This window comes from Panthera onca, chromosome E3 (genome assembly GCF_046562875.1).
Source record: "Panthera onca isolate mPanOnc1 chromosome E3, mPanOnc1 haplotype 2, whole genome shotgun sequence".
NCBI lineage: Eukaryota > Metazoa > Chordata > Mammalia > Carnivora > Felidae > Panthera > Panthera onca.
The window spans coordinates 5537981-5550582 of NC_138354.1; the positions used below are offsets into that span (position 1 = coordinate 5537981).

At 48.4% G+C, this 12602-nt stretch overlaps 1 protein-coding gene across 2 annotated transcripts in view; it reads left to right on the forward strand.

Annotated features, from left to right (window-relative positions):
- Positions 1 to 12602, forward strand: part of LMTK2 (lemur tyrosine kinase 2) — an 80821-nt gene that overhangs the window by 40242 nt on the left and 27977 nt on the right. For both annotated transcript variants that reach the window (XM_060649517.3, XM_060649518.3), the window contains exon 7: positions 8453 to 8586. In XM_060649517.3, the coding sequence (XP_060505500.3) occupies positions 8453 to 8586 (134 nt within the window). The remainder of the gene's footprint in view (positions 1 to 8452; positions 8587 to 12602) is intronic.

Here is a 12602-nt window from a genome sequence, read left to right on the forward strand (position 1 = left end):
GCTTAATCGACTGAGCCACCCAGGTGCCCCTTATGTAAATATAATAAATACATGCTTTTTGTTAACATTCTTTTTATATGGTTTTTACCCAGGACATTTATGTCTCACATTTAAATGCATATTCTCCAAGTACTTATTAGACTGAGTATGCGGAGAATATTAACTTACCCAAAGTTGTACTGGTTTCCGTATTTTGGGGTGAGGATTATGCATATAGCCCTCCAGAATTAACAAATAAAACTTTTTTTTTTTTAATTTTGTACACCCATTCAACAAATACGACTCCGTGAAACATTTTATGTGAACCTCCTAAGTCGTCATGGGAGAACGTTCACTCCTGTAGCTAGAAGTTTGGAAAGAGCTCCTCACCCCCACCAACAGCTTTTATTGGCGGTGCAGAGCTAATAGCTATTTTTAATTTAAGTGCACTGCCCAGCGGCACGTTGATCAACAACAAAACCTTAAAAGCAATCATTGTTTCTCAAAAAATTACAAGAGTTACCACACGACCCAGGAATTTCACTTGTAGGGACATATATCCAAAATCATGGAAAGCAGCATCTCAAAGAGATGTTCACATGCCCCTGTTTATAGCGGCATGATTCGCAGTAGCCAAAAGGTAGAAGCAGTTCAAGAGTCCATTGGGTGGATGAATAAGTAAACAAAATCGAGTCTATACCGTGGAGTATTACTGAGTCTTAAAAAGGAAGGAAATGCTAACACCTCCAACGTGGATGAACCTTGAGGGCATGATCAGTGAGATAAGCCAAACCGCTGGAAGAGGATCCCGCGTGGCTCCACCTATGAAGCATCTACAGCAGTCAGACTCACAGGGACCGAGAGTGGGATGGTGGTTGCCGGGGACCGAGTTGGGAGAGGTGGGGAGTGTGCCTAATGGGGACACAGTCTCAGTTTGGGAAGATGAAGAGTTGTGGAGAAGGACGGTGGTGACGGTGGCACCGCAGCGTGAATGCTCTTAATGCCCCTGAACTGTGCACTTACCAGTGGTTAAGATGGTAGTGTTACGTTACCGGTTTTTACCACACACGTGCAAATCGATGATTACTTACTGTTATTTAAGGTGCCATCCCAGCTGGTCCCTGTGCTAGCAGGATGCTAGGAAGTGCTCCGAGTGCCCAGTCTCCTGTCCAGGTAGAGGCTGTTGACCCAGGGAACCCTCCACCTTGCCTAGCAGTGAGGGTCACGTTTGTGTCATTGGACAGTTCCGCGCTCATCACCTCTGGGCCCTGCTAAGCTTCAGAGGGAGCGGGGTCACCAGCTCTGAAGTCCGCTTGCCCAGGCTCGGTGTGTGCAGTGGCTCCGTGGCAGGAATGGTCAGGTAGCATCATCCCGGTGAACCAGAGAGGGCACCCACCTGCGGGGATGTCCCCCCGACACACCAAAGCCTCGCTTCAGTACCGAGCCCTGCTCCTGGCCTGGATGCCCCACAGCCCTCCCAGAAATAGGCCATCCAGAGCAGAGGGGCGTCACCTGAAGCAAAACCGCCCACTGGCAAGGATCCAGAGGACAGAGGGTAATAGCTTGGGCTTGGTCATAAGCAGCTGCGGCCACAGTGAAAGGAGCCACTATCTTCACATGTTCTTAGTAGGTCAAGAGCTATTGAATGAACATTGGCCTTTCAGTCGTCATTGGGCGGTGATCATACGCAACGATAACGTCTTTTAAATAGAAAGGAGAGACTATTTTTGCACTTAAGTCATTCTGGTGATGTGGAATTACCGGTCTGTTGTTGAAAAAGCACTTTATCTTAGGCTTTTTATGAAAGAAAACGAAGAGAGAGCGAATCTGGTAGCTGGACTGTAGCCACCAGTTTGGAACGCTCATGGTGCCGTGCTCAGGGAAGGAGCGATGATTGCGGGGTGCTGCCTCCGGCTTTCTGCCATGGAAGGTGCACACCGCTCGCTCGTGACTGTCCAGGCAAGGAGATTGCTTTTGGGTAGGGACCACTCATTCAACAGAAGCGTACCAGGCACCAGCTGGGTACGAGGAGCTGTGCCCGGTGCCCTGGGGAACACAGGCGGCTCACCCGGGTCCCTGTGTTTCCTACCTGGAGAGCCAGGCTGGCCCGCCTTCAGATGCTCATCCTGCCACTCGTGTGTCACTCTGGAAAGTTACCTGACCTCTTTAAGTCCCAGTTTAGGCCTCTCTAAAATGGGGATAATGCCACCTACCCTGTAGACTACCCTGACCATTAATAAGCTGGTAAAGTAAGTTTTGGAGCACATGGTAAGTACTCAAAACATAGGAGCTATTTCTATTCATATTTAGTTACTTAAATTGATCGCAGTTAGTGATTGAGTAAAGGTCTGAGTAGTGTGTATTGAAGTATGGCAGTTCTGGGCACCTGGCTGGCTCAGTCGGGAGAGCATGCAACTCCTGATCTCAGGGCCATGAGTTCAAACCCCACATTGGGTGTAGAGATTACTTTTACAAAAAAAAAAAAAAAAAAAAAAAGGGAGAAGTATAGCAGTTCTAACTGGGATCATTGGAGAAGGCTAACTTTGGAGAAGGAGTTTGCTCAGCACGCAAGAGCAGTTGGATAGACCTCCTAGGGGGAACAGCCCCTCAGCCAGTGTCCCCCTGGGGAGCCGGGGTGGGGGGGGGTTGGGGCGGGAATGTACGTCCTGGTGAGAGAGGCAGGCTGACGTCTGCTGGAAAAGATGAGCTGAAAGGGTGAAAAGCAGAGACAGGCCACTCTGGAGCCCAGACCGAGGGCCGAGGTGGCAGTGAGAGGAGTGCAGGTTACACATTGCTCTGTCTTAATCTTTCTGAAGATTCATCCGTTTCGTTGACTCTTGTCACCTGACTCCGAAGCAAGAGACAGTATTTTCTTTGCGAGGGAGCGTTCTTTTTGGCTTTCTGATCGCCGATAAAGCAGAGGACGAGTTTCTGAAAGGAATTAGCAGTAGCCACATGAGAATGGGAAAGAAGTCCGTTTGGGGTTCTCGATGTGCTGCATGTTCCTCTGTGGGGCTTGCTTTAGTCCGCCTCTTGTCAGGAGTCAGGGCCGCTTAGAATCATGGGCTCTTAGAGCCGAAGGAACCTTGGCCATGCCCACCAAGAGGCCTAAGGAAGGGATAGCTCTAGCCGGTCTGTGCCGGACCTTGTGCTGGGCACGGGGTATCCGTTACTCACTTCGTGGGTGTTGAGAGCCCTTGTGAGGTGGGGTGGCAGGAGCTCCATTTTACAGATAGGGAAACTGAGGCTGAGGGAGATGAAGGTGCTCATTGAAGCGCCAAACCCAGGCTTCAGCACCAGGCTTTCTGTTCTTCTTTCTTTGTCTGGTTAATTGGCTTGCCTCAGGTCACATGATCACCAGTGGCAAAGTAGGGATTTTAATTTATGGCTTAACGTTATTCTGTGTGTTTCTATACCACGTGGTTTAACGGTTGTACATGTTTTTTCCACCAGAGGGAAACCTGCACTTTAGAACTGTCCTTTCGTACAGAAGATGCCTAGTTAATGGGCATGTCTTAGTTACAAATGTGTTCATCAAGTAAGCCCATGCACGGGGAGCCTTCTAGGTTCTGGGCAAAGATGAATGGCATGTCCCTGCCCCCACAGAGCTCACGAAGAAGAGAGGGTGTGGGGTAACAGTGGAACAGAGGTGCGTGTGACAGGGTCCCTGGCCAGAGGCAGCAGAGAGGACGACGATGCAGCATGATCAGGCTTGACAGTGAGGGTGTCCCTGGGCCCTGCCGGTGGCCTCTCCCTTCCTCACGCCTGGCTGCCGCCCTGGGCTTTGGTGAAAGTAGGCCTTGCCCGGGACTTGGCGATGGGTTGGACGTCTAGAGACAGAGCGGACTCGAGGACGAGGCCTTCGGTTTTGGTCTCACCCACCGGGAGGATGGTGATGCCATTTCCCGAGACGGAGCAGGTTGTCCGAGGTCTGCATCAGACCAGCTCGACGGAAGGCATCCAGGAGAGGGTGTCAAGTCAGCAGTTGGGAAGATGAGTCTGGAGCTCGGGAGGAAAGCCTCAGGAGGGCTTTGAGCCTGAGAAGTGCATTAGAGATGATTTTTAAAGCCTTGGGGTGGGTAGAGTCGCCCGAGAATGAGTGTCCGCAGTGGCAGGATGGATGGAGCCCTGCGCGGTGCCAACACTTGCTGATGAGCGAGAGGGGGAGGGGCCACACAGGGGCCTGGAAAAGGCATGCCAGTGAGCTAGGAGGAGACCGGGAGGCGGGGGGGGGGGGGGGGGGGGATGACTCTACCCTGGCAGTGCTGGTGGAGGGGGGGCAGCAGCGGCGGAGCGTGGGGGAGGCGTGGGGACAGGGTCATGAGGGAGTGGGATCCCGGGAGGTGGGCCAGCCAGTGCAGACCAGGCTTCAGAGTGCACGTGCGAAGGGGGAAGGGGAGAAGGGGGAATGGGACGGCCGGGGCAGGAGGAGTGTGGAGGCAGAGGGAGGCTTGTTTGGTTCCTGGTTGGACTGACCTGAGGGGTGTCTGAGCGCGTGAGCACAGGGATGAGTAATCCGTAACAACGGCGCTTGGTGCGTCGGGGGATGGACGCTGGCAGGTGAGGGCTCGGGGCCGAGGAAGCAGCCTCCGGCGGGCGGGGACACGGCGCCAGACGGGTACTGGGGCGTTGGCTTCGTGTGGACATTTCCTTCCGTCAGCGGGGGCTGTTTATGTGGCTGTTTATGCCGGTCTTGCACCCGTTCATTCCAGTTTCGTTTAAAAATCATAAATTCTCCCCCAAAGTCCTCCTGTTAAAAGTATAAGAGACTGTAATTTTGCACTCCTAGAACTCCTCGCTGGTTGCGTTTTCGCATTGTGATGAAATGAATTCATCGTTCGCGGTGCCCCGAAGAAAGCTGCGTGGCCCTCCTGGTGGCCCGGGCTGGAATTTAAGAGGACACTAGTGCGCCTCTGTCTGAAGGTCTGCGGGCCGCTCGGGGCGGTGCGTGAAGTCCTTCCCGGCCCCCGGCTCCGCGCAGTCCTGAGTGCGGCGCTTTGCTGCCACCTAGTGTCATACGTCCTTCTTTTCCAGGCTTTCTGGGAGGGTTTGGGGGAGGATCTGAGAAATTTTTAAGACTTGGATAAAGGGAACGATTTTAATTCAGAATATATTGCTGTTCTTGGTGGGTTTTTCTTTAAATAAGGGACCGAAGTAATAATCCCTGTCTGCTCACCAAGTACCACGCAAACATAAATAAAGTAAACCTGGCGTCTCAATACGGTTTTGTCTGTTTTGGATAGAATGAATCCGGTTTTGGTATTTATTTAATAGAAACATTTTTACTGTAATTAAAGATTTTACGCTGATTTTTCTTCTAAATGGTGGCACCAGGAGAGCCGACGGTCTTTCTAGAACATAGAACCAACCCTGGGTCCTGCACAAACCACCACGAGTCCCATCGGGCTCCTCCGTAATCATTGGTGTCAGCTCCTCACCCAGCTTAGAGGTGTGTTTGCCAGCGTTTTGCTAACTGCTGACTTTGTCCCCCGCGCTGGGGGTTGGGGTCGGGAGAGGCCAAGCTGGAAACATTAGGGGCGGTAACATTCTTAAGCAAAATCCCCTTGTGCTTGTTATGCATCTTCTGGTGAGATTTGGGGAGTGAATTACTGTGGAGAGAAGACACCTTGAGCACAGTGGATGGTGATGAATATCCAGCTGCCGCTTGAACAACATGGGTTTGAGCCGGGCAGGTCCCACACGTAGAGTTTTCCCGACAAATACAGGCCAGTGCTGTAAATATATTTTCTCTTCCTTATCATTTTCTCTACACTTTCTTTTTTCTGGCCTACTTTATTATAAGAATATAGTCTATAATATATGCCACATAAAAATATGTGTTAAGCAACTCTTCGTTATCAGTAAGGCTTCTGGTCAACCACAGGTTGCTAGTGGTTGAGTTTTTGGAGAGTCTGAAGTTCTGTGTGGATTTTCCACCGCTCGGGGGTCGGTGCCCCAACCCCGTCATTGTTCAGGGCTGAACTGCACTTTAGATAACCTTGAAAAATAACTCCACCCACTCTGCCATTCTCCCTTCATGGCCAAAGTCACTTGCAAAGTGTTCACTGTTTGCCAGCAGCTTCTGTTTGTTTTGAGAATTGGCCAGATACAGCACAGCATAATGCTACTTTTGTGTGAGGGTGATTTTTTCTTAGATGGATATTGCAGGAAAGGGGTTGGACAAATGGATTTAAGTTGCCATTTCACTGGTAATGTAAATAAAAAGCTGTTCATTTTCATATTTAGTTTCCATGTGGGCCACCTTATGGAAATCTCATTAGCCTGTAGGCCTGGAGCTTTTTGCTGGTCTTAGTCTGGATTAATGTATTTGTCATGAGACTCCGTCTTTATTCCCACCCACTCCAGCACTGGGTAGAGCCTAGCCTGGGGGAAGGTGGGGTGGGGGTGGGAAGGGGCATGTATTTTTATTTTTGAGAGAGAGCATGCACAAATGGAGGAGGGACAGAGAGAGAGGGAGACAGAATCCGAAGCAGGCTCCATGCTGTCAGTGCAAAGCCCGACGCAGGCCTCGAACCCACAAATCACGAGATCATGACCTCAGCCGAAGTCGAATCCTTAACCGATGTAGTCTCCCAGGCTCTCTGGGACATGTATTATTCAAAGGCAAGAAGGGTCTCTTTCTCTCCTGGAGCGGCTTGTGATTCCAGCATCACGTCTGGGAGGAAATAAGAGGTAGGACATACGGGTCCCGAGGGCATGAAACTGCTTCCCTGGCAGAGCAGTCCCATTAAGTCTGGGGGGATCCGACAAATGCATGTGGCTGACATGAAGTTATTTTACATTCATTCTTACAAAGTAAATTGATTTGATCTGCAACCCTAAGTGGATTTTCTCGACAGGTTGGTAAAACTAAACAGTAGAGATACGGCCCCACTGTTTATTGGCTGTGGCCTCGTCGAGATTTCTTAACCTCCTTGAGCCTCAGTTCCACAGCCAGGAAATGCTTCAAATTGCAGGAATTATTCGAGGCAGCAGGTGTAGACACTCCTCGCACGGTGCTTGGCACACTGCTCAGAAGTTCCGGTGGCAGTAATTATTAATTTCAACATTATCATTCACATAAAAACCACTGAGACTGGGAATGAAAGCCTTTAGATGTTGCAGCAGGCCTAGAATTTACATTGCGGTGTGCAGTTAAAGGTAGGCAAACGTTTGTCATGGAATATTGTGTTCTAAGGTTTTATTCTGGGTAGAATTGGATAAATTTGCTCTTTCCTGACAGTTGCAAGAAATGCGTTCTATTCTTTAGTTGGTTACCTTCCTCAGGAGTCGTCATTTGACCCAGGTATAATGACAATCGAAAGCTATTGGCTTGCTTTCTGAATTTTGTTAACTGTTTATATAAAGCTTTAGTTTGGAATTAAGTCTCCGATCAATAAATATTTACTCGTGGTGATAAGGAGAATGTGGAAGATTTTATTTCCTTAAACGTGTATTCCCCAAAACATACAGTCCTAAATTTAAGTCCTGAAAGAGGGATGCCTGCCTGGGGGGCTCAGTCTGTTAAGTGTCTGACTTTGGCTCAGGTCACGATCTGGCAGTTTGTGAGTTCGAGCCCCACGTCGGGCTCTGTGCTGACACCTCAGAGCCTGGAGCCTGTTTCAGATTCTCTGTGCATCTCTCTTTCTGCCCCTCCCTTGGCCATACTCTTGTCTCTCTGAAAAATAAACATTAAAAAAATTTTTTAATAACAAAGTCCTGAAAAAGAGGCAGAGTAACACGGGGCAGTCCGGCAGGGATACCTGGAGGGCCCGGCGTTGCGGTGGATGTGCCTCAGGAGGCGTCCGGTGTGAGTTTGTTCATTTTCCTGTCCGCGCTGCCAGACTCTGAATAGGCTTAGTAACTTTATGCATTTTTCTGGAGGGCCCGGAATGTTCTTTCTCCGAGCAGTCTTGGGGCCACACCGGGCCCTGGGGGAGCTGGCAGAGACTCGGCCAGCACTCAGAATGCTTCCCCTCCCTCCCCTGGCCGGTCTTCTTTCGTTCTCTCCCTCTCCGTCGCTCACGAGTGCTCTGGCAGTAGCCTTCGTGACCTAATGTCTGGCCGTGTGCGTCCTAGAATCCTTACAGGCAGTGCACATGGCACCATTTATTCAACTCTCCGTATCCTCTCAGTTACCTGGAAATTTCTGTACCTCTGCACTTAGTTTAGATGGTGCATCACTGAGAAATTATCTAAGTTTCACTGTTTGGTTTTACGTGTGTTCATCTAAACTGATAGTTTATTTAAAGATAAACTAACGTTTGGTTAGAACGATCCTAAAAGATGATAGTGTTTTCTATACTTTTAAAGCATTTGGGTGGAATTACTCTTTGTAACTTGGAACTTGCTCTTTATTAAGGTCAAATCTTAGTTCTAATAAATAATAGTTGACACGGGCAGAGGCACGTGTGTGGTCGCCAGCGTGTTCGCCTCGTCCCCTCTGGAAACTGACCTGCGCTGCCTTTTGCAGGGTGACCTAAAAGCTTACCTGCGCAACGAGCAAGAGCACGTGAGGGGGGACTCGCAGACCATGCTGCTGCAGCGGATGGCCTGCGAGATCGCGGCGGGCCTGGCCGCCATGCACAAGCTGCACTTCCTGCACAGGTGGGTCCGTCCGTCGGCGCCCCGCTCACCGCCCGGGCTGCGCCGTCCGCGTGACGGGTCCGGAGAGTACTTGGAGGGTGTGTAAGCAGAAGCTGTCCGGGACGCCCCGGGTCAGAGCGAGGGTAGAGCTGGGCTTCGGTCAGACCGGAACCGGGCAATAGGATGTCTGCATACAGCCTGAGGTCCGGAGACCATTTCCAGAATTTCAGAGAATGTAAAAAATTGCACATCGCTCAGCCGGGGGCAGACGGCATCCGTCTCCCCGCTGACGTCTCTCTGTGCTCCCCTGTCACGTCAGCTTCGGGCTGTGGTCCTGATTGTGCGATTTCAGGGTGGGTCCCGCTGCCCATCCCTGGGAGGGGAGGGGAGGGTCTGCTAGGCCAGCATCATCTGTTTGTGGAGGGTCACAACAGGGGTGCCAGTGCTCTGAGAGGCCTGCCCTCCCACCTCAGCGCCCCGCCCCCGGGCTGGGTTATAGGTGGTCAGGGGGTGTGCGTGAGCAGCAGTCAGTATAACGTATCTGTGCCGAAACCTTCCTGGTCCCACTTGAATAGCCGCAGCTCTTTGGAGCACGTTGTGTTTGGCTCAGACCATTGATGTAATTTTTGTAATTAATTTTTTGTAAAAAAGGGCTTTGAGTCCTATCGGAGATGATGGTTCTGTGAACCCAAAAGGAGATTGCTGCTTATTCTTCTCTAGCCTTCTGAGCTCTGATTTATGTTTAAAATATGTTTGAGGGGCACCTGAGTGACCCAGTTGGTTGAATGTCCAGCTCTTTTTTTGTTTTTTTAACTTTTTAAAAAAATGTTTACTTATTTTTGAAAGAGAGACTGAGCACAACAGGGGAGGGGCAAAAAGAAAGACACAGAATCCGAAGCAGGCTCCAGGCTCTGAGCTGTCAGCACAGAGCCCCATGTGGGGCTCAAGCTCATGAACGGTGAGATCATGACCTGAGCCGAAGTTGGTCGCGTAACCGACTGAGCCACCCAGGCACCCCTGGTGTCCGACTCTTTTTTTTTTTTTTTTTTTTTTTAATTTTTTTTTTAACGTTTATTTATTTTTGAGACAGAGAGAGACAGAGCATGAATGGGGGAGGGTCAGAGAGAGGGAGACACAGAATCTGAAACAGGCTCCGGGCTCTGAGCTGTCAGCACAGGGGCCCGATGCGGGGCTCGAACTCACGGACCGCGAGATCGTGACCTGAGCCGAAGTCGGCGCTCAACCGACTGAGCCACCCAGGCGCCCCTGGTGTCCGACTCTTGATTGCGGCTCAGGTCAGTCATGATCTCGAGGTTTGTGAGTTCAAGCCCCACATTGGGCTCCACGCTGATAGTGTGGAGCCTGCTTGGGATTCTCTGTCCCTCTCTCTTTCTCTCTCTGCCTTTCCCTGGCTCTCTCTCAAAATAAATAAACTTCGAATATATAAATAAAAAATAAAAATATGTTTGAAATTATTTCTCAAGTCTCCAGGGAAACCAGCTTCTCTTTAGTTTTTTTTTTTTTTTTTACATTTTATTTATTTTTGAGAGAGACAGAGACAGAGCACAAATGGGGGAGAGGCAGAGAGAGAGAGGGAGACATAGAATCCGAAGCAGGCTCTAGTCTCTGAGCTCTCAGCACAGAGCCTGATGTGGGACTCGAACTCACAAACCGTGAGATCATGACCTGAGCCAACGTCGGACGCTTAACCAACTGAGCCACCCAGTCACCACTCTTCAGTTGACTTTAATTAGATAATTTAACACTTAACAATCCAAAGCCCTGAAAAGGCACACCTGTGTGTTTTGACTTTAAGGGCTATGAAGCATTCTATTTTTTAAGAGGTAGGTTTCATAGGAATATATTTATAGTATGATGCCATTTTTTTTAAATAAGAAAACACCTGCTTGTATGTTTAGAGCTGTGTATGCGTGCGTGCATGAGAACAGACATGGAAAAGTACCCTGTCACATTCTCAACATTATTCAGGGTAGGAAAGAAAGAAAATTATTAACATTTTTCTCCTACATCTATATCTTATTTGGCATGCATAGTGAGTGAATCATTCTGATAAAGGGCTTTATAAAAGACCCCAGAGATTATGGGTTTCTTCAAGCCCAAGGCAGAATCCCTTATACAAAACTTCGAAATGTAAATGGTCTGTTTGCTTCATGACAGAGAAATCTTATATTTCATATCTTTAATATCTTATAGCAGGTTAATACCCAGCATATTTGTATTGTTAATCTTTTGTAAGTCACAGCAGATTAATCCCTAAAAGCTGGTTTAGGAATTTTTAGATCTTGGAAGATGGAGCGTTTGGAGAGAGTATCATGTCAGAGTCAGCAGCACAAAGGTCTCAGAGGCAGCTAGAAATGGCATTAAAGTCCAAGTACGTTCCTACTGCTGTATATTAAAAATTGGCAAAGACCTCAAAAAATTGGCAACCCATGAGTTGAGGTTTTTTTTTTTTTTAATGTTTATTTATTTTGAGAGACAGAACATGCACACGTATGAGAAGGGGAAGGCAAAGAGAAGGAGAGAGAATCCCAAGCAGGCTCCACACTCTGCATGGAGTTCAACTTGGGCCTCATCTCACAACTGTGAGCTCGTGACCTGAGCCGAAATCCAGAGTTGGATGCTTAACCCACTGGGCCACCCAGGTGCCCCTTCCTGTGAGTCCCTATAGGTTGAAGTCCTACTTGATTTAGGCTTTTGTGAACTTCAGAACAAATACAGGTGACAAATTAAATCACATTTATGTTTGGATGTCATCCAGGCACAAAAACTCAAGGTGAAGAATATTTAAATTGTTAGCACCCCTCTCTCTCTCTCTCTCTCTCTCTCTCTCTCTCTCTCTCTCTTTAAGTAGCCATATTTTAATTAATTAATTTATTATTATCATGTTTTTGGTGGTAGCAAACTGTATAGCATATTTTTAAATTGGAATTCAGAATATTCATTGGCTGACTTAAAGTCAGGTTTCTGTGTTGGTTGAAAATAGAATAGCCCACATGTCCAACTAAAAGCTGTCAGCTATGTTTGGAAAGTGATCTAGTAAAGCACCCGCAATTAAATTTTATTTTTGCTTATTGTTTAAGAGGAGACTTATGCCTGGGTCTTAGGTAGCCTCCATCTCCGAAGCTTACATGTGACATCCGTGAAGGCCATGTCAACAGCAGAAGCTGCCGGCGGGTTACGTTCCACACCATTCCGCCACTCTGGCCGAGAGCCTGGGACTTCCCGTCCCCTGCCCGTCAGGCTTCCTGAGCCGCTCCAGTGAGATGCCACAGGTCACCACCATGAGCTAAGTGCACAGAGGTTCTAGCGAGTAGCCCGGGCCTCATGGTGCCTCAGGTAGCTGAGGGATGGAGTACCCGGATCGTTCGTGAGCCTCCTTAGGATTTTCCTGGTTTATTTATATTTTTTGGAGTTTATTTATTTATTTATTTTGAGAGAGAGAGAGAGAGAGAGAGCGAGAATCTCAAACAGGGATAGTGCTGATAGTGCAATGGGGTTCAAACTCCCGAACTGTGAGATCACGACCTGAGCCTAAACCAAGAGTCGGACGCTTAACTGACTGAGCCCCCCAGACACCCCAGGATTTTCCCTGTTTTAAAGTTACGGTTACCTTCTGCTGAGAAACACTGAGGTTCTCCGGCTCTCAGAGTGTGGGTATCCAGGGTTGCGGGAGCATGATAGATAAACACTAGGGTTAGGTTCTGTTTTACATTAGTTTTTCTTAAATTGTACTGTGGGTGTTCGCACTGGTAAAGATTAGAAAGTCTGGTTACTAATCGGCTTGTGCCGCACGGCTGGCATGAGTAGATCTTTCAGCTGGTGTGTTATTAGGAGATTTCATTAATTTGTGTGCATGTAAATCTTCAAATTTTATCTTTTCAAATTCCTTCTAATGTTTCGTATTCTAAAGATCAGTCTTTAAGGAAAAAAAATTTTGTATGGCAATAAATACGATTGCCGTTAATTCTTTTGATTATTTTATTTTACTTTTGAAGATCTAATTGGCTTTATTAAAT